Raw genomic sequence first — 22,638 nt, 5'->3', positions numbered from 1 at the left:
ATTTATTTTTTAATCTTCCTCATGAGAGACCCAAATGCTACAGTCTTACATACAACACGAGCACCTGCTAAACCACAAATATTTTGGTCGCCTCCGAAGCTTAAGTTACCACTTGGAACACAAAAAATGTAGATAGAGAAAGTAGAAAGAATCTAGAGCGTTTTTGGGCAAATGCCTTGAATATTGTATTGAATGAAACTGTGCCATCATTTAATAACTGGGGTATTTATAATGGTTTGGATTCACGTGCTCTAGGGTTTCCTCGCCCCAAAAAAGATGAACCCATGATTGGCTTTCAATCAGTATGCCAAACACGTGTCATGGGCAACACCGATTTCCATGGTTCTCTTAAGTTTTAAGCCTTTACAGATTACAAGTTTAATAGGTTCCATTATCATTTATAGGGCTTTCTGTTGCTACGTGTCACACTCTATTTGATCATCCTGGGCTAATTGGTAGGACAGGCGTCGTAGCTGAATGACTTCTACGTTGTAGCTGGAGGGATAAAATAGCCATGTCAACTTTTGAATGGGCCACCTTTTATCCTTGATTTGTTCACATAGCAGGGATATTTGCCCTATAGAGCAATTGTTAAGTGGTGGTAAATTTAAAACATTTGGCAAGTGTAAGGTTGTAAATTCCAAAAATACAATACTCCTTCCGTTCTTTATTTTTTTTGTTTAATTTGAATTTTCACGATCTCCAAGACACGTTTAAAAACGATTTTATCTCCATTTTCATACATGTATGAAAATTATAAAATTATGACTAGATATTTTTTTTTGGTGTTTCAACCGGTTCATCCTTTGGGCTAATCCAGATTCGGAGATCAGTTCTGGATGGTTAGGTTCCAGTCCCCTCCCAATTATTATTGCGGGGAATCAAACACGAGTTCTCTCTACCAAATGTAGTCTCAATCACCACTACACCAACATGCAATTGATAACTATGAGTAGATATTAATAAAACATACATGAGATGTATAGGTTCATGGTATTTTATAGTCAAAGATTTTAAAGTTTGACTTAGATTTTTGTAATGGGTTAAAAATATTATGGATAGAGGGAGTAAAAGGCATAAGTATCCAAGTTATATATTGACAGTATAATTATATTAGATTCGAAAATGTAATGGCACGAGATCTAAAATAGTATTCCCTTTGTTTTCTTTTATTTGCATCAGTTTGACCGGTACATTTGCTGAGATGCAACTTTGACCATTAATATATTTAATTGTTAATTAGTAAAAATTATAACAAAATTATATTATGACACTAGACATTATGACGAATCTAATAGTATATTATATAATAACCTTTATTTATTTTATTTTTTTTGATGCAAATTTATTTATTTTATTGAGGTGATAAAATCAAGTCAACCATATTATGTGAATAGTGCAAAAATCAAGGTGATGCATTCAAAAAACGGAGGAAGTAAAACACAAAATGTAATCTTAAATTCAAAACAGAGTGAATAATCATTTAAAAAAAAAATGATTATACGTTACTTCTCTTCTAATCTAAATCAAATCTAAATCAACTTGTGCCATTCAACACTAGCATAGACATCAAAGTAGTAGAGACCCCAAACCATACAATATACAATAGTTTATTAGATTCTTAATTGTACTATATTAATTTATTATCATCATCATCATCATCATTATTATTTTTGATATTGACTATTGACTATTGAAAATTAAAAATGAAAGCAAAGCAATGATGCCATAATTTTTCTAACAAAAGAAAGCCAGCGAAAATCCAAAAAAAAAAAAAAAAAAAAAAAAAAACCACCCAACTCAACCCAACCCAACCCAACCCAACTGTTCCAGACTACAGACTTTTTTGCTTTTCCCACCTCTTCACCAAAATTCTTTTTCTCTCTCTTCAACCTTCATTCTCCATCTTCTTCTTCCTTTTTTCTTCAGTAGCAGATTCATTTCTAGAGAGAGAATTTTAGACAGAGAAAGTCGGCGATCTCTGTGGAGTAGAGAGAGAAAGCTCGATAGTGATTATTAATGGCGACTTTAACATGGCGGAAAGCTTACGGTGCCATTAAAGACCACACCAAAGTCGGTCTTGCTACAATTAACAGTGATTATAAGGTTTTTCATTTTCTTCCCCCTTTTTTTTCGTATTTTTGCCCTAATTTTCCGAATTTTTTAGTCTAATTTTTGCCTATTTTTGTGCGATACTAGGATTTGGATGTTGCGGTTGTTAAGGCAACGAATCATGTCGAATGTCCGCCAAAAGAGAGGCATCTTAGAAGTGAGTAGAATTACATATATATATATATATATATATATATATATATATATATATTTTGTAATATTTGAAGTTTTTTAATTTTTTTTTGTGGTAGATCCGTTTTTAGTGGATTGGGAATTTGTTGATGTTTGGTAATTTATTTCAGAGATTTTGCTTGCTACATCTGCAATTAGGCCTAGGGCTGATGTTGCGTATTGCCTTCATGCTCTTGCTCGCCGATTAGGCAAGACTCGTAATTGGACGGTACTGTCTTTATTTTTTAATTAGTATCATATAATCATGATTTTGTCAAGTGTATTTAAATTATTCTTTGTTTGCTTGCGTATTTTATTGTAAAACTGTAAACTTTGGCTTGATCTTATTAGTTTCATGAGCCCAATATTTATAATAATACAAAACTAGTTTCCTAAGCCTACACCAACTCGTGTTTAACAGCTAAGGGAAACAAAGATAATATGGCAATTATATTCTAGAGATATGGAAATAATAATATCTAAATAATATCTAGACCAAATATTTCCTAAATATATCTTTAACACCCCCCCTCAAGTTGGAGCATGAGGGTCGAAAATGCCCAACTTGGAAAGAAGATAGTCAAACTGAGTCTTCCCGAGTGCTTTTGTGAATATATCCGCCAATTGATCCTTAGTAGACACATGTGATGGTGAAATTAAGCCTTCATTGATCGCATCACGAACAAAATGACAATCGACCTCTATGTGTTTCGTACGCTCATGAAAAACAGGGTTCCTTGCGATATGTAACGCAGACTGACCATCACAAAACAACTTGATTGCTTTTGGATGTTGAATACCCATACTCAACAATAAGCCTTTGAGCCACTTTAATTCACAAGTGGCCCCAGACATAGACCTGTATTCCGCCTCTGCAGAAGAAAAAGAAACTGTAGGCTGATTTTTAGTTTTCCATGAAATCGGAGATTTTCCGAGAAACACTAACCATCCGGTCAACGAGCGTCGTGTGAGAGGACACGCCGCCCAATCCGAGTCACACCACCCCTCTAGGGTGAGCTCACTATCTGAACGCAACAATATTCCTTGTCCGGGAGTTCCTTTTAGATAACACACGACCCTCAAAGCAGCTTCCCAATGTTCGATGCGAGGTTGTTGCATGAACTGGGATAGAATGTGAACGGAGTAAGCAAGGTCCGGTCGAGTAACCGCAAGATATATGAGTCGTCCCACAAGACGACGATATGCATCAGGATTGTGCAACAATTCTCCACTAGCATGAGCAAGTCTATGATTTTGTTCCATGGGAAACCCACTTGGCTTTGCTCCCAATAGACCTGTTTCAGAAATAATATCCAAAGTATACTTTCGTTGGCACAGAAACAACCCGGAAGTGCTACGAGCCACCTCAATGCCCAAAAAATATTTAAGAGGTCCAAGATATTTCATTTTAAAACAATCACTAAGATATGCCTTGAAAACCTTTAGTGCAGCGGAATCGTTCCCAGAAATAATAAGATCATCCACATAAACTAAGACATTTATTTGGGTTTTGCCATTAGTATATGTGAATAAAGAATAATCAGAGTAGGCTTGGAGAAAACCATACCGTTTCAAAGCCGACAACAATTTTGCATACCAACACCTAGGGGCTTGTTTCAAGCCATATAAAGACTTGCGCAACCTACACACCAAAGAAGATTGGGAAGCTTCATGTAAACCTCTTCTTTCAGGTCACCATGTAGAAAAGCATTCTGAACATCCATTTGATGTATCTCCCAATTTTTGCAAGCCGCTATTGCAAGAAAGGGACGAACTGTAGTCATTTTGGCAACCGGAGCAAAAGTTTCTTCATAGTCAATACCGGCTTGTTGATGATTACCAAACACCACTAATCTTGATTTGAGTTGCTCAATATCTCCATTGGATAAGTACTTGGTCTTATAGACCCATTGACTGCCGAGAGCACGTTTCCCGGGAGGAAGATGTTCCAAAGTCCATGTACCATTATTTTGTAGAGCACGAATTTCTTCCTTCATAGATTGTCGCCACTCATCATGTTTCATGGCTTCCTTGAAAGATTTTGGGTCTTTAGGGGGGGGGGGAGGGAGAGGACTATTAGCAAAAACCGTATGTGTCACAAAATCACGATGCTTGACATTTGGAAACTTTTGTCGAAATCCACGACCCATTTGTTGATCACAACCGGCCATGTCTTCATCATTGTCACCGGTGCTTGTTGCATTGTAGGCCTCATTAGAGGTTTCTGAAGTGGGCTGCATATGCATAGGCCCAACTGGCGCTAGTCTTCCAGCGGTTGAAGCAGAAGCAGCATTGGGCTGCGAATTAGAAGGCCCTGCAGCCGATGGGTTTCCAGCGGCCTGAGCATACTCCAACTCGGGCCGCTGGTTGGGAGGCCCATTGAGCGCTGGTGATGGTGGACCTGTCGCTGGTTCATGGCTAGGGCCTAATTCGATGACCTGTTCTTCTAAATTACCTCCACCTCGAAAATAATTTCAGAAAAATCCTCATGAATTTCTTAAGCATCATACTCACTATGTGAAATGTTCACAGCTTCAGGACTCTCAAAAGGAGACAAAAAATTCTTTCGTAGTCAAATCAAACAACCTCCACCCCTTTTTACCAAACGGATATCCCACGAACACACACTTTCTACTGCGACTAGCAAATTTGTCTCCCTTTGATTTTTGATTATGAGCAAAGCATAAACACCCAAAGGTTCGAATGGCATCAAAAGAGGGTGGTTTGTCAAAGAGAATTTCAAAGGGTGTTTTATTTTGTAAAAGGGGAGTTGGAGTATGATTGATCAAATGGGCGGCTGTGAGAACACATTCACCCCAAAAATAGATGGGCAATTTTGCTTGAAACCTCAAAGCTCGACTAACATTCAAAATATGTTTATGTTTTCTCTCAACACGCCCATTTTGTTGAGGAGTTCCTACACAAGATGTTTGAAACAGAATTCCAGTGGCCCGAAAATAGTCAAGCAAACAATTAAACTCAGTCCCATTATCACTTTGAACAACTTTAATTGTTTGAGAGAATTGTCTCTCAACCATTGCAACAAATGCCATAAACATTTGAAAAACTTCTAATTTATCAACTAACAAATAAATCCAAACTGCTCTTGAAAAATCATCAACAATAGTAAAAAAATAACGAGCTCCACATGACAAAGTATGTCGATATGGACCCCACAAATCACAATGTACTTTCTCAAATATACGAGAAGCTTTATTATCACTTAAAGGAAATTTATCTCTCGGATGTTTAGCATGCATACACACCTCACACCCTATGTCTAGATGATCTTTACTACCACTAACAGTAGGAATCAACTTAACTACTTTTTCGGAAGGATGTCCAAGACGACGATGCCACAACTCCTAACTTTGATGTAGCTTCAATAGTAGACACAAATTTCGGTTTGCTAAAATAGTATAGTCCATCCCTCCTAAATCCCGTTCCAATCAGCTCCTTCGCTTGGTCCTGTATAGCACCAACATGAGAATCAAATTGTACAATAGTGTTAGAATCATCATTAAGTTGAGAAACAGAAAGTAAATTGCAACTCAAATTTGGTACATAAAGGACTCCGGTTAGAGTAATTTTATCCGATAAACAAACGGATCCCACCAAAGTAGCAATTACTTTTGCACCATTCGGCAACCCAACAGGGCATTCAATATTTTTCGTATCAACTAGCCAAGAGCTATTTCCGGTGACATGATGAGTCGCGCCGGTATCAATTATCCAAGATGAAACATCAAACTTACCGGTCAATCTATTTTCCGGAATTTGAGCATTACCCACAACACCCGCAATAGCCTTCCACTATTCGGGGGTAAATAAAGACCGACTGCCGCTGGTGGCTGCATTAGCGCGTGGCTGTCCACGACCTTGCCCTGCTTTCTATTATCTGGCCTTCCCACAAGCTCATAGCAGTGGGTTTCGGGATGGCCTTTCTTCTTACAATATCCACACACAATGTCTGCCCAACAGCTTGAGGTTTCATGGCCAGTCCTGCGGCACTTAGAACATACAGGTTTATCATTGTTCCTGCCTCTACCACGAGCCGCCGCTGCCACATCATTGCCTGCACGCACAGCGAACCCAACGGGGTGAGGTGGTGTGGATTCGACTTCCTACTTTGTTGATCGAACACGCTCTTCTTGAGTTACCAATTGGTAGGCTCTGTCAAGACTCGGAAGTGGATCCTGAGATAAAATTTGTGTACGCAAGGCAGAGTAATAATCTGGGAATAAACCCATTAGGAAATCGTGTAACCGGGCTTGTGCTCGTCGCTCTTCATGCAATTTTCCGGCTGTACACGAAGCACAACAGGAACAAGAAATCAAAGGCTCGTGTCTATCTAATTCCTGCCACAAAGTATGTAATTTGCCATAATACACAGAGACCGACATTAACTTAGTTTGCTCACACTTTGCAATCGAGGAACGCAATTGTTGAATGCGAGGTCCGTTTGTTTGAGCAAAGCGTTGCTTAAGATGATCCCAAAAGGATTTTGCTTCTCTAAATTTTGTTAGGGTTGTTCTTAAATCAGGATCAATTGTATTAGAAATCCAAGAAACAAGCATTGCATTTATCGCCGTCCAATCGGACTTCGTGCAAGGAGGGGATGGAGTAGTGATCGTGCCATCCAAGAACTCAAATTTCCACCGAGCTTCTAACGCCGTTTGAATGTCGACAGCCCAAGAGTCATAATTATGTGTTGTTAAGCGGGTGGGAGTGATTAAATCCCCCGGTCGATCTTGAGAACCAAGGTAATATGGAGAATTTGGTTCAATTTTTGGAGGTGGTGGTGGTGGTTGATCATCACCGCCAGCCATGGTTTATGAAGTGTATTAAAACCTTTCGTCTGATACCATGTAAAACTGTAAACTTTGGCTTGATCTTATTAGCTTCATGATCCCAATATTTATAATAATACAAAACTAGTTTCCTAAGCCTACACCAACTCGTGTTTAACAGCTAAGGGAAACAAAGATAATATGGCAATTATATTCTAGAGATATGGAAATAATAATATCTAAATAATATCTAGACCAAATATTTCCTAAATATATCTTAACATTTATGTATTGTTTACTGGTTCTCGTTTTATGACCGTTTCTCTGTAAATTAAGAAATGAAATGATACCTCTTGCTCACTCGGCGATGAATTTTGGGCGAATTTAATTAGTTTTTGCTATGAATTAGTATTATTGTTGTCGAGACTGAGTTTTGTTGGTTCATCATATTGATTTTGACTAGTGTCAGTGATGTAAACTTTTACAACATATTATGCGAAAGCCAGGGTTTTCAATTTTGAGAGGTTCTTTTGTTTGCAGGGGGAATGTAGTCTGCCTTAAAAAGAATTGTAGGATCTGATATTGTATGTCTTTTATTATTTTGTTCAAACACTTTCTTTTTTTCGTATGTCCTAAATTTATTGGAACACTTACTATTTGGAAAATAATCCATTATTAGGGGCCCAGTCCCTCTCACATTCTATTAAAGAAAGCCCCTATCTCACATCACATTTACTGTCCTATTAAATAATAATTGATAACATTTCAACAACTTAACACGTAAAACATTCTGCTCATACAAAATTTTGAACTATTGGCACTCCTTAAGATTTTGCACTGGGTTATGCAAATTTATTTCTCTGTTCCATTTTGGTGATTTTATCTACTCCTCTATCTTCATGCTTTTCTAAGGTTGGGTGGTACCCATGTTGCATCGTGCATGTTCTTTCATGAGCGGGCTTATCACTTGTCAAAAGAAAATGTGTTGGGCATCTATGGATTATTTAATTTATAGCCTTTTTTCTAAATTTAGCAAATTTATTGTTATCTAGTTATAATAGTATTTTCTATTACCTAATGCATCCATACTTGTCTTTTAGATTTAGTTATTTGATATTGGAATTAAGATGGATCCATTTATTATATTGATTCATCTTGGACCTTTTCTATTTATCCTTGGTGCACTTTACTTTTTTGATGTCAAAGTTTGTAATCTTTGATAGAGTATTTCCATTCATACAAACATCAAAATATTAATATGCGTGGTGTTTTTTGATTTGTCTCAATGAGTATTCTAAGGGTAATAAATTTTATTATTCATAGGCATTAGTGATCAATGTGTGAAATGGATATTGAAAAAAAAGTTGTAACCATTATAGTGAAACGAAGGTAAATTTACTTGCAAGCTTCTGTAGGCTTCTGTCTTGTATGTAGTAATGGAAATTTAATTAGCAGGGAGGTCTTAGACCAGGTCTGTCCTGCTCTCTGCGTTGAAGAAGGTGATCAGCAAAGGGAGGGGATTTAGGTGGTTGTTTGGCTCTTTGGGGGTTTTGTTTAGTTTGGGGTTGAGCCTGTTTACAGGTTTTTAACTTTGTACATTTGTACAGTTTTTGGGCTTTAATATATCTCTTACTTTCCAAAAAAAAAAAAAAAAAGAAATTTAATATTGCTTGTTGCACCACTTCATGTTGCCTTTGATCACAAATAAGGAAACAAACCACAGTCGCGATTTGTTGATGTGGCATCTCATGGATTCTTGTTGTAAATTGACGTAATAGAAATTATTCAATTTTGTCATTAGTTGCAGCATATCTCTACACTACTGTTCAAAATATACTTTTTATCTCTTAGGATATTGTTTTGTTGTTCAGTATGGAGTTGAAGGTGTTTTAACTGTATAGTGACTATATTGTGAGTGTAAAATTTTTGAATTTAATTGCCTGTTGATGTTTAATGGTTTTAATATTGGATTAAGACGTTTGATACCATTACATTTCAATCTTTATTGAAGTTTAACACTCTATACTATATACACGGCATGATTATAATATACTATAACCTAAGCATATCATGGATCAACAAGTTGTGAATTTATCATAGAACGGCATCTTGCCATCTTCATAATTTAGGGTCCTTGATTTAACTCCATGGTATTGAACTGCTGATCGATAAACTAATTGTCATTTCCTTTTGCCTGTGAGCTTTGGGCCCGTGAGATAAAGCATGATCTATTTACCATTTTTTTCTATGCTACATTGCTACAGCTATATACGAAGTATGTGACAGATCTGAACTTCACCACATTTGCTGTATTACTTTTTGTTGGGAAAGAATCCATTGATTTGGTTACTGATGAACATAATGTGTACAAGCATACTTGTCCTGGTTTATGATTTTGTTGGGAGAACCTTAGCTGTATGCTATAGTTTATGATGCATAGACTTATGAGGATTCTTGTGTTGTTTTTTCCCCACCTTAATGAACAGGTTGCATTGAAAACTTTGATAGTTGTCCATAGGCTGTTGAGAGAGGGTGATCCAACTTTTAGGGAAGAACTTCTTGGTTTCTCACAACGTGGGCGTGTACTGCAACTCTCCAATTTCAAGGATGACTCGAGTCCAATCGGTTGTCCTTTAATCTTTTATCTCTTTCTTGGTTATGCTTGTTCACTCTTTTTTCTGCTTGTTACATTATCTTATGTAGTTTTATAATTGAAAATTGCAGCTTGGGATTGCTCTGGTTGGGTTCGTACTTATGCACTTTTCTTAGAGGAACGGCTTGAGTGTTTCAGAGTTCTAAAATATGATATTGAAGCTGAGCGTCTACCAAAACCTGCTGATGGGCAGGAGAAGGTGTGTATTTTTTCACTTTGTTCTTTTTGAAATTTTAGTTAATTTTTTTCAACTTATCACTTTGTTTTAATTGGAAAATATTAGAATATGTTAAATGTGTTATAGCTGATGGAACCATTACATATTGGCTAGACACTCAAACGCATTGCTGACTTAAAATTAGCTGGCCTGATTAATGGGTTGTATTTACAGGCAGATTTATGCAAGTTATGCCATTTCATAGCATTTGTCTTTTTAGAAATTTTGATGCTATAGATAACCTCAATACCTAATGCTGTTTAAGAATAGTTGGTGATGGTTTTGAAGCTTGGATTATGAGTAGATGCTACAGTGTGCCATGAGGAATGAGGACTCCTTAGTTTGAATGAAAGCCTTAGGTTTGTTAGGCTCTAGGCACTTTGAAGGGCATAGGGTTCCTAAAGATCAGATGTGAGGTATGAGATGTAGGCATGCCATTTACATTTGAGAATCGTTTCTTCCTTAAATTCGGGATTAATCCTTTTTTATTACATACTTCCTCCGTTTTTTATTAGATACATCACTTTCTAAAAATAGAATTTTCAATTTAGATTCATCACTTAACTTTCTAGTTAATTAATTCTCTCTATCTCTCTCCTATCACATGGTCTCTCTTTATTTTTTCTCTTTATCTCTCTCTACTCCAAAAATTGCCTAGGAGTCCGCAATTACATAATTGATACAACTAAAAAAAACGGAGGAAGTATTTTTATTTTTTTAACTAAATTATGTGGAATAAGTAAACTATTGCTACATATAAAATTTGCATACTACTCACACTAGTAAGAGAAATTGTGTCTATGGGTTTTGGCTGAGTGTGACTCTTGTCTTCTCCCTTTAGTTAAGGAAAATGAATTGCTATTTGCTAAAAAAAATAAAATAAAACAGAAAAAAAAATAGGAAAAAAAAGGTAAAACCGCAATAAGCAACGGCATTATTGTCCCCCTCCTCTCTCCTCTCCCAATCCACTGCACAACCACCACCTATACTGTTACCTAACCTACACCCCTACATAGGCCACTGCAAGTGCCACTTGACCAATCTTTGCTCTCACTGCTACCTGACCAACTATCGTTGCTGCTGCCAGCCTGCCACTGCCACTTTACCAAACATTGGCCCACATCACCTTACTAGCCTCCACTACTTGTCTTACCTGACAGATTGAGTCCTACTTAACCAGCCATCAAGAGTCAACCACCCCACTGAAACATCTACCACCACCAAACCAATCACCTTGACCACCAAAACGTTGTGGTGCCTCTGAAATCTGTCTCTTCCCTTGGAGGAGGTGGAATTCAGAGACACTACCCCATATTGTTTGTTGGAATAGGCTGAGTTGCGGTGTTGGTCAGGTGAAGTGGGGTTGGCGATGGTAGTGGTGTTGGCTGGGTGGGTTCCTTGGTTGGTTGGTGAGAGTCTAAAGAGGGGAGAGACAAAAATGTCCTTAGACATGTGGTACGAGTGATGTTCCTCTGGAAATTGCAACATCCTAAGGAAGTTTTGTGTAACACTGTAAAGTAGATACGCAATGCTGCCCATGGCTCATGTATTGGCCATACCCTTGTAATTTCTTGGCTTTTGTATTTTCAAAGGTCAAAAATAGAGAAAAAATGACATTGAAGCTGAGAATTGATAAGAAGTCCTCAAAAGCTGGAGAAAAATTGAAATAACGAGTAGAACAATTAGAAGGGCTGGAAACAAAATAGAATCATTCCAAAGAAGTTAAACTCTCATGGTTTCCTTGTTGTCACCACAAACTAGTTTCTCTAGTGCTCTAAACCAGAGGATCTGAAGAAGGGAGGGCATAGTAGATGTGTGAAAACGCGAGGAGGGAAAAATCCCTACCTTATAAAAAGTAGAAAATAGCTCTTAGGAATAGTGTGCTACCAACTATACCCTCAAAAATATGTAAAAAATTGTGTACAAAAATGTATATTTACTTTTTTACCCTCATTAATATGCTTACTCTCATTAATATATTTAATTGTTTTTTTTCTCAATAAACATACCATCAATTAATACAAAGTTTTTTTTAACAAAAACTTGTAATGCCTTTTTTTTAAAATAAAATAATTATAATGTTTTGTACTTCATATGTTATTATTATTATTTAAAAAGGAAAAAAATTGTATGTACGAAGACTTATTTTATTTTTACTACCACGAGATGATTTATTTTTACTCCTTTGTGGTTGCTCTTCTTATTTACAATTTTGTTGTCCTTTAATTACAAACATTGTTAAGGTTTATTAGCTTTTTAATTGTACATTATTTGATGGCACGCACATAAATAACGTGGAATTTAAATGACATTCATATTAAATAATGATATTTGAGCAGATGTTATCAAGAGGTATAAATAACTTTAAAATCCTAAAATCGAGGGACATCGATGATAGAAAAAAAATGTATTAAAAATGGAGAGAATTTAAGAGGAAAAATATAACTAAGTGGCTATTACTTTAGTATTAGATATACATATAGATATTAGATGGTCGTAGAACATTGAACTTACATTATTAAGTTTATAGCTACAACGAACATTTCACATATTATTACTCCGTATGACCAAGCTCAAAAAAAAATTCGTTTGAAGAAAAATACATTAAGTATTATTGAATCATGCAAATCAATTAAAACTTCTAAACTAGCTTAAGATATGAAGGGATGCAAATCAATTAAATATTATTTAATAATAATTTTGAAGTAACACTGCTAAAGTTTTGAGAGTTTTAAAAAATAATTGCATTAAAGATTTTGGTGGCTTTTTTATACTTCTACAAAACCACTATATAGGCACATAAACCAAATAGTACGTATTAAAACTACCAGGTCTACCACCCAAATCAAAGGTGTAACTATGCGCTAATACAACTTCTATGCAAGAGCTAACTCTTTCGCGCGCGTAGGATACCCTAGTTTAGAGAAAGGACACAAAGTCTGTTATGACTTCGAGAGCAAGCCTAGTATGCAAGTTTTCTTTATTTTGGTCCCATTCCTCCTTGTTCACAATAGAAGCATAATGTTTTGGAACTTTGCCCATGGCTTACTCTACCTTCTTTCCGCTAGGTGAGCCATGAATGCAGTGTTGTTCACATCATTATCCTTGCTGTTCCTTTTTTTTTTTTTTTTTTTTTTTTTGCTATGTACTCAGGCCATCCCTGTGGTGCCCTATTCTTCACTCCTCAGCATTCCTTAGGCGCACTTTTTTGAGACTAAGGTTTGAGGAAAGATGTCACCAGAAAGGCATAGTCCCGTTATTGGACCTAGCATGGGAAATTGTATCATGTTTTTGTAGTCATAATCTCATATGGTGAAGCTAGCCAGGTTTATCCACAAAATTATTATCAGTAAATTAGTGTGAGTTATTAATGTGTTGTATATTGTATAAAACCTCATATTTTTTAAAAAAATTTTTTGTACTTGAGAAATACTTGCTTAGCTTTGCTGTTTAAATCGTTTACAGGGTTACAGTAGAACCAGGGATCTGGATTCAGAGGAACTTTTGGAGCAGTTGCCAGCCTTACAGCAGTTACTCTATCGTCTTATTGGATGCCGGGTATTTGGTTTCTCCTCTTTTAATTTTCTCCTGATTAATTTTATGTTTAATTTTTCTTGACTTTTTAATTTCTCATAACAGCCAGAAGGTGCTGCTCTTGGAAATTATGTGATACAGTATGCACTTGCTTTGGTATGTAAAAACCCATCTATTGATTTATTGATCTTTTTTACTGCTTTTCTAAGCTTGAGGTGCTGGCTTCTGTTGGATACTTCCATTAATGTAGTTACATTTGTCTGTCCACCAATATTTTGGAATTCTTTTTGTAAATTTTATGATGCTTGAATTCTTTTTGTAATTTATGCTTTAGAAGACATTTTGTTGTTTTATGTGCCCTTATGCTATTAAATTGAAAATACTCGAAAATCTGATAGTATTTTGAGCTTGGTTCTCAAACTTGTGGTATGCATTAACTAGAAGCTCATCACTTGAGTATTCATGAGCTATTCTTAAGCTTTTATGGAGCTAGAATATTAGATTATGGGTATGCCAGATTATCAGGTTATGATTGATGATGTGAGAGAATGAAACCTATGCGAGTTTACATTCATGACAGTGGTGTATACAAATGTTGTTGAATAGTCTATATTGAACGAGGAAATAAATATTGGTAAGATAAGAAAGCAACGTATTTTATTGGCTGCATTGTTGTTGCTTGCTGGCGTCTTGTTTGTATTACCTGCTGACTTGGGCCATATAACTATAGCCAACTTCTTTATTGCTATCTGGTGTTGGTATCTATATTGCTCACAACATCATGTTGCTATGGTCCTGGTTTTGAATTATAATTTATCATAGCAAAATAATGCTATACGTATATATGTTTAAAGCATTTTTGTAAGTTTCAGCATTTAACACTACATTGGCCTTTACTCTTTAAGCTTGACCTGTATTCTTTGTATAATATGGGGCTTGTCTGTTGTTTAAGCGTTTTATGGACAGCCATTTTCTGACCTAACTACCTAAGTAATGTTAATGAGTTGGTTAATCTCTAGAAGAGTGTACTAAAGGTTACCTTTTAACTTTTGTTAAGGTCAACTCTTCCCCATCAAGGTTACCCATGAATCTCACCTCATTAGAAGTCAACTTTGTTTCACATTCCACCCATCTTATTTAGAAGCCTTGATCCGGAGATCTGTGATTAGCTGAGCAGTTAAATATATAACTAGTAATTTGCAAGTTGCTACACTGTCAGATTTGGGTTCTCAGTTACATACTTGCATATTCCCTGTCTCTCTGTCTCTCTCTCTTACTTTTTAAATGCTACGTATGATTATCTGGTACCAAGATTATTATATAAATTATAGTTGTTTGACTCTTAATCATCTTTGCATTTGACATTTATTTGCTCTCTGAATCATCCCACTTAGAGGAATTATTGGTTCTTTCTTGTTACAGGTTCTTAAGGAAAGTTTCAAAATATATTGTGCCATTAATGATGGTATTATTAATTTGGTTGATAAGGTAAATTGGATTTTTACTTATATCACATATTTTAAGGCACTTGTGCAAACAAGTCACACTGAATTTCAAGTTTTCTTGTGGCAGTTTTTTGAAATGCCAAGACATGAAGCTGTGAAAGCCCTTGAAATCTATAGAAGAGCTGGCCAGCAGGTGATGATAATTGATAATTACAGCTTCCTAATTGTTATTGTTTATAGTAGTGCTTCTTAGAGCACTCTCTCTTTCTCTCTCTCCTCTTTTATTTTTATTTTTTATGGATAAAACGATATTATTAATTAGCTTTTGCTGTTTGAACTAATCTTGGGAGCCTGCTGACGTTTTACCTTCTACCATACTATAACTTGTATGCTTTATGGTTATTATAGAGAGGAATGTATATGAAGGGATTAGGAATGGCCAGATGGGTTTGTTTATGAAAATTTCTATCTGATATTTTAGGTAAAAATTAATGACGCAAGTTAATAGACAAAAACTTTATCAATATAAATGCACTAATTGGGGACTAAGCTCGATTATTTTACTGAGTCAAGTATTATATGTAAAACTATCTTGAAATTTCAATGCAGGCTACAAGTCTCTCCGAGTTTTATGAGGTTTGTAAAGGATTGGAACTTGCTCGAAACTTCCAGTTTCCTGTTTTGAGAGAGGTAATTATTAGTGATACAGGTTTTGTTAAGTGTAGTTATTTGGGTGATGATTTGTTTGATGATGTTAGTTATGGTGGCTATATGTTCTATCTTACTTTTGCAGCCACCACAATCGTTTCTTGCAACCATGGATGAGTATATCAGAGAGGCACCTAAGATGGTAGATTTGCCAGCACAGCAGCTGGTATGTTTGACTTCTAAATTGCAGATAAATTTTGTATTTATACCCTATCATGTAGAAAAAAAAATTATCATGTTAGCTTGATATTGATTAACCTTTTTTGTCCATAATATTGAATCAGGAATTCCCGGAAAGGCTTTTACTGACATACAAACCTGAGGAAAACTCTCTTTCTGAAGATGATAAATCAACTGTTGAAGATCCTCAACCAGTGGCTTCAGATGATTTGACATCTAGTGCTGAAGCTGCTCCTGCTACTACTGAAGCTCCTCCACCTGCTATGAATATGGACTCTGGCGATCTACTGGTATGTCACTCCTTGATTAGGATGTTATATTTTACTGATGAGATGGCTCCATATGATTGAGTAAAAGTTATTTAACATTTAATATAAAAAAAAGTTTACCTGAGTTTTTATCTATCTTGAGTAAGGTCTATTTTGGTCTGCACTTTCTTCATGGAGTCAAAGAGGAAAGTCATGTTTGATGTGGAAAATTTGAATGCTTTGTAATTATTATTAAGTTGTGGGGGAAAAATTGTCGAGCTGTCAATCTCTGACACAACACTACAACACGACCGAAGCTGTTACTGAAAGAAAATATGAAGTCAACACGACACAAAACCAACCCAAACACGACTTGTTTAGATAAAGTGGTTAAATTATGCATTATCCTAAATTTTACATAGTTTTGATAGATTTTGTGAACGGCATGAAATTGACACGAGACCAAACATAAACACAACATGACATGACTTTTTGACAGCAAAAAAAAAATTGTGTGTGTGTGTGTTATTTTTTCCTATCTCGGGGGAAAGCCCTTTACCTTGAAAGCATCCTTTAAAGAGAATAAAATGTTCTACAATATAGTAAGTATAAAAGCAAACCCAAAAACCAATAAAATAAAATTACAAAGTGATCGAGTAACATTTCAAAAGCTGCTCTTGTGGAGATCTGGTGATTGTTATGTTGCCCGGACTCGGGTACTGCTTTCTCACGAGTACGTGTCCCATCATACTACTCGCCTGTTTTGTGATAAATTTTCACGGTTTTGGCTTAATATTGAAGTTTGAAGTGTTTTATTTATGCCTTAGTGTTGAGAATTAGACACATATACTTTATCTAAGATGAAGATTCTGAGTAACATTGTTTGTTTTTAAAAAACAATTAGTAGCAACCTGAGCAACTCTGAAATCATCAAAATCACCTCCAAGTGGCTAAAGCATGCATGAGTGCATGCCGCATACAACTGAACATCTGTGAATGATCACCATTCTAATAGGCTAATAGCTCTTTAAGGAGAGCTGACTTGAGGGCCGGCATTAGTATTGGCACATAAAGGGGCTGAAATTGGTGGGCGGAAGTTTTAGTGAACTGTGCCCAGTATTGGACCACCAACACAGCATAGATGCTTGACATACACAAAAACCAGTGATCTGGTGTCAAAATAAAGCTTGAAGAACTTTGTGAGACTATCTGAGAGATAGACTTTTTCACAACCTTGAAAAGCCAAATATGGACAGAAAGTTCCTAAAAAAATGCCAAGTTTAAGCAATAGAGGTCAATATGCGATTATGCGGTAGCTTGGGTTTCTTTCTATTTATCCATCCAAAAAAAAAAAAAAAAAAAAAACTTATCCTATATTCATATGCAATCATTAATGCTTCTGAAATCATTTTATCAGATGAAACCATAGTGTACATATATATATGGGGAAAAAAGGGAATATGAGGGATGAGTGGAGATAAATTTGGAATATCAAACTAACATGTACCTTCTTGCATGCAATTGACGCCGTGCTATTCTTTGGCTCCCTGATTTATGCTGTCATAATTATTAGTTTTCTGACTTCAGGGGTTGAATGATGTTACACCTGATGCAACAGCCATTGAGGAAAGTAATGCGTTGGCATTGGCCATAGTGTCATCAGGTAAATTTCCGTGTTTTTTTCTTCTTACTTTTATGTATTTCTGTTTGTTCCTTTTATTTTTGGAAAACTAATGTCCATATTTTTTTATTTGGATTGGAATGAGAAGATGCTGCTTCTACCTCCAATTCTGGCACTGCTTCAACCAATTTCGATCCATCTGGCTGGGAACTTGCTTTGGTCACAACTCCAAGCACTGACATTTCTACTCATACTGAGAGGCAACTGGTATGTGGCATCCTTCTGTAGCATCGCTGGTTTTTATAGCTTAAAATTTGCATAAACTTTTGAAGGAACGAATCGTTGAGGAAGCTAGAGCAAGTAGTGTGTATTTAACTTATCTAGCAGGAAGATATTAATTGTGTTTTTCTTTTCACCTTGAGAAGCTATATCCTTCTGAGTTCATTGATGATGCATGATGCTCTCTCTCAGTGCTTCTGTCTTAGTATGCCCATGTTTCTTGAGTTTGGGATGAATATCTAACACTAATGTCAATATAAAAGATTTGGCCTACTATATAAATCTTAAAGATGAATGTCAAAGACATTGTTTTTAACTAGGGATATGGTTAAATAGAAGGTAAAATATCAATCCCTGAACATTTTGACATATTATATAAATTTCCGTGAGTTAAAGGATGCGAGCTAAATTACAAATGTAAACTTTTTCTTACAGGTATTGTTTGCTTGTTTATTTCAAGTTTTTGTTGAATTCTGTTTATGTGGTGTATTTCAAGTGTTACTTCCTGTGATAGTGTGGTGTTTTGGGTGGTTGCCTTGAAATAAAAAAAGAAGATAGAGATTGCTACATATACTAATAACCATTTTTTGCTGTATGTTGAGATAAGTATTAAAAGGATTTTTGTTTCAGTTGTGGGACTTCCAAAATCTCTTACAATCCTTTCTTATGTATTGTAGATAAGATATTTTTGCTAAAAAAATTTAGGAAAAAAATGACATTTACTACTGGCGAAAGTACCTTGTGTTACATTTGCTACCCGTTTAATTTTTTATTTTATTTTGCTACCATCTAAAATCAAATAATTAAAATTTCAATACCACTTAACGGAATCTGTTAAGGTTCCGTTAAGTTTATTCCAAAAAAAAAAAAAAAAAACCCAGCCACTCTTCCCCCTGCCGGCGCCCGGCGTCCAGATCTTTGGCCGGCACCGACGCGAATCCACCCCCCTCCCTTTCCCCTACCCTACGCAACCCCCCTTTTCCCTTTTTCCACTCGAACCAAAACCACCCCCCTTTCCCCTTCCCCCCACCGGGATCCGCCCCCCGAAATCGACCCCCCTCCCCTTCTCCCTACCCTTTTCGGCCTTCCCTGACACTAAACCACCATAAGCGAAACCCTAAATTCGTTTTGGGTGGTTTTGGGGTGGTGGTTTAGGGTTAGGGAAGGCAGAAAAGGGTAGGGGGAAGGGGAGGGGGGTCGATTTCGGTGGGGGAACGGGGCTGGGGGGCGGATTCCGGTGGGGGGAAAGGGGGGTGGTTTTGGTTCGGGGATGCGTAGGGCGGAAAGGGAGGGGGGTGGCAGTTGAGGGGAGGGGTGGCGGCAAGGTGGGTGAAACGGTGGCTAAACCCAACTAACGGAAATAGTAACGGTGTAAGTCAGTTGGTAGTGAAATAAATATTGTAGAGATTTGGGTGGTAGCAAAATAAAATAAAAAATTAAACGGTAGCAAATGTAACACAAGGTACTTTCGCCGGTAGCAAATGTCAATTTTTCCAAAAATTTAGGTATTTTATACATCAATTTTCAAATTTTATATCTGGATTTTATGCTATGATCAATATTGTTTGATAAGGATTGCTCTCTAATTAGCCTTTGGAAAGAGTGCTCTTTGCTAGAGTGCTTGGGTGGGGATTGGAACCTAGGTGAAGTAGAAATTCAGTTGGAAGAACCATTTTTCCAATAATGACTACATTTTCTGCACTCAAATTCTATAATTTAGACTTTCCAAACATGTAATTAGGATTGGACCAGTTTGGCAAGAATTAGATGATGCAAATATGGAACTTGCAGATAGTTACTAGCCTACTATGGCTGCATGGAAATATGTCCTTGAAGTACGTATTTGTGCAAGCTTCTTGTTGAAAATCTTTACAATTTGATGCCATACTAAATTGAAAATTGGGGGGAAAATTCCTTGATGTTACTTGATTTTGTTATGGTACCTTCCTGCGGTTCTATTTTCGTCTTGATTATACCTCACCGTGAATCACCTGACTTGGTTTATCATTAATGATCTCTTTTGCTGTGAAAGAGGCAATTGATCAATGATGTATATGAAGCTAGTGGCATTAATTTTTACTATGATTTATGTTAATAAATAATATAATGAGGATAGGTTATGATCATTGGATAGGGTACATTCATGTTTTTGTATGAGATTAAATGAGTGTGTGCATCTTCCTTTTACAACGCCATGTATGAATTTTATAGCATGATATTTTTTGTTTGTGGAGATAATACAATGCTACAGCTATTTGATACTATTGATAATATATCTTTCATTGTAGGCTGGTGGATTGGATTCACTCACACTGAATAGTTTGTACGATGAAGGAGCTTATAGAGCCAGCCAGCAGCCTGTTTATGGTGTACCATCAGCCCCCAATCCATTTGAAGTACATGATCCCTTTGCAATGTCCAACAACATTGCTCCTCCTGCTGCAGTTCAGATGAATTCTATGACTCAGCAACCGCCACACAATCCTTTTGGTCCTTATCAGGCTCCGTATCATGCACAGTTGCAGACACCTATGGGGCTTGGGGCACCAAATCCTTTTGGTGATGTAGGTTTTGGACCATATGCTGTTGCTCCTGTTAATCATCAACAAAATGCTGCTAATCCATTCGGGAATACAGGACTGCTGTAACCCTGATTAGATGCAATTGGCTTTTGGCACATATGGTTTTGGTAAAGTGAGGCTATCAAAGTGATGTTAATATGTCATAGATTTTAGGTATGAGATGTCCATACGATGAAGGCATTTCTACACTGGATCTTCTTATAGTGTAAACCTATGAAAAAAGAGATTCATTAATCCTACTGATCAAGAGTAATAATTTTTATTCTTTCCTATCAAGATCCAAAATATGAGGATTGTATATTTTTATTATATGGGTTCGTGTGTAAAAATATGGTAAATGTAGGGACTCGCCATGAAGTGCTTTGTGAGGTGTAATATGTATCACTGATACTGCTGTACTTGAAATGTGTTACCGCATTCGTCTTTGTTCTGAAATATGCCTCCTTTTCTGTTTGGGTAGGCCTAATCAGTTGTTGTCATTGAAACGTTACAGAGTACATGTTCAGTTTCTCTCTCTTTTCTCACTCTATAGTCATATCAAAATTGGTTTTGTTTTATATTCAAAACACCATTTTACATCCTGTTGGGGTAATGTCACCTTGGATATATTATAGTAATTGCAAGCTGGAAAGTTTGTTGTGTTATCTTAAGTCAAAGAGGCTGCTATAGAATTACAAACCACAAAGATTAGGTTTAGTCATTAAATTGTTACATCATTGATTGATCAAGGTAACCTCAGTTTTCAAACTCAACCCATGACCTCGTGCTTTGCATCTCCGTTCAGGGCAATTTGGTGACCTTTTATACCACTTCACTTCTTTATACTCCTATTCTCTTCCCTCTCGACCTTCTAGTTCCATCCAACCTATGATTTTTCTCTCTTCACCTTTTTCTCACCTCCCACGGCAGTGGTATCCACCATGTTTCAAGTTGGCACAGGCGCACAGCTGTTGAAGTCACCGCCATCCCAACATCAGCAGTCCTCGTTCTATTACAATCAAGCTCAAAAATGACATTGTTTTGTCGGATTCAACCTCTATGGCGAATTGGCGATGTTGTACTTCACATTTCATGTTTGACAATTGTTAATGTCTATGGAGGGATTTTCCAAATATTGTACTTTCTCCGTTCTTTTTTTATTATTGCAACACTTGTCTTATTGACTAACAAGTCCATTTTATGAACTCTGATTGGAATGTTTGGCTTAAATTCAACCTTTCTCAGACTCAAAAGTGGAGAGCTATATTTTCTATGGGAATGTGGCATATATGGAAGTTAAGAAATTAAGTTATTTTCAACAATGAGACATACCATTGTAACTATGTGTTTAACATGTTTATAATTGATTATCAAATCAATTCATTTGTATTGCGGGGTTCTGACAAAGGTAAAGGAATTCTAGCTGCGGAGAGGAGTGCCTCTGCTTCTATTCTTAAATGGCATCCTCCTAGAGCTGGTTTTCTGAAGCTGAATACAGATGGTGCTTGGAAAAATTCTGAGCAGGCTGGAGGAGGAGGTGTCTTCAGAACTGAAAAGGGCGAATGGTATTTTGGATTTTCCAGTAAATACAATGCCAACTCAGCTCTGCCTGCTGAGCTCTATGCTTTACGTGAAGGAATAAACTATGCTAGAGCTATCCCCGTTCAGTTTTTGGAGGTAGAGACTGATGCTAAGGCCATAAAAGGAATGATGAGCAAGGAGACTGAAGATCCTCACCATGAACTTGCTGCATTGATCATTGATGTTGGAAGACTTCTCAGAAACAAGGATATGACTATAATTTTTAATCATATTCCAAGGGAGATCAACTCTGTTGCCCATTATCTTTCCAAATATGCCATGGATATGCATATTGGACATAAGCCTCATTATGAAATTCCAGCAAGTGTTAGAGCAGCTTATGATGCAGATCTCCAAGCTATGGGGCTTTTTGCTTCTGTTTAGTCCTTGGTTCTTTTCTCTGTTACATTTATCTAGAACTCTTAACCTAATTTTATTTTCTTGGTGTTTCACTTATGTATATATTAGCCTTCAACCTATCTTTTGGGTATATGTAGGTTGTGAACTCTTGGTTTGTAATATTTAGGACTTAACGTCC

At 36.4% G+C, this 22,638-nt stretch overlaps 1 protein-coding gene across 1 annotated transcript; it reads left to right on the top strand.

The window, feature by feature from the left end:
* The first annotated feature begins 1,827 nt into the window (after window positions 1-1,827).
* On the top strand, window positions 1,828-21,009 carry LOC145556773 (putative clathrin assembly protein At2g01600). The gene is made up of 15 exons (XM_081618424.1): window positions 1,828-2,106; window positions 2,200-2,269; window positions 2,415-2,512; window positions 9,560-9,698; window positions 9,798-9,925; window positions 13,409-13,501; window positions 13,583-13,633; window positions 14,900-14,965; window positions 15,050-15,115; window positions 15,532-15,612; window positions 15,716-15,796; window positions 15,915-16,100; window positions 17,646-17,721; window positions 17,828-17,946; window positions 20,247-21,009. Exons 1-15 carry the CDS (start codon window positions 2,020-2,022, stop codon window positions 20,604-20,606), a joined length of 1,701 nt encoding a protein of 566 aa, XP_081474550.1. The 5' UTR covers window positions 1,828-2,019; the 3' UTR covers window positions 20,607-21,009.
* The last annotated feature ends 1,629 nt before the right edge of the window (window positions 21,010-22,638 follow it).

The sequence above is a fragment of the Chenopodium album genome, chromosome 1 (genome assembly GCF_948465745.1).
Source record: "Chenopodium album chromosome 1, dcCheAlbu1.1, whole genome shotgun sequence".
NCBI lineage: Eukaryota > Viridiplantae > Streptophyta > Magnoliopsida > Caryophyllales > Amaranthaceae > Chenopodium > Chenopodium album.
This window is presented reverse-complemented; position numbering and strand designations above follow the sequence as displayed.

Bases quoted from the DNA above. Each gene is read 5' to 3' on its own strand.
- LOC145556773 (XM_081618424.1), top strand. From the start codon at position 2,020: ATGGCGACTTTAACATGGCGGAAAGCTTACGGTGCCATTAAAGACCAC. The intron at 9,926-13,408 runs GTGTGTATTTTT...AATCGTTTACAG, and splicing joins CTGCTGATGGGCAGGAGAAG to GGTTACAGTAGAACCAGGGA. The intron at 14,966-15,049 runs GTAAATTGGATT...TTCTTGTGGCAG, and splicing joins TTATTAATTTGGTTGATAAG to TTTTTTGAAATGCCAAGACA.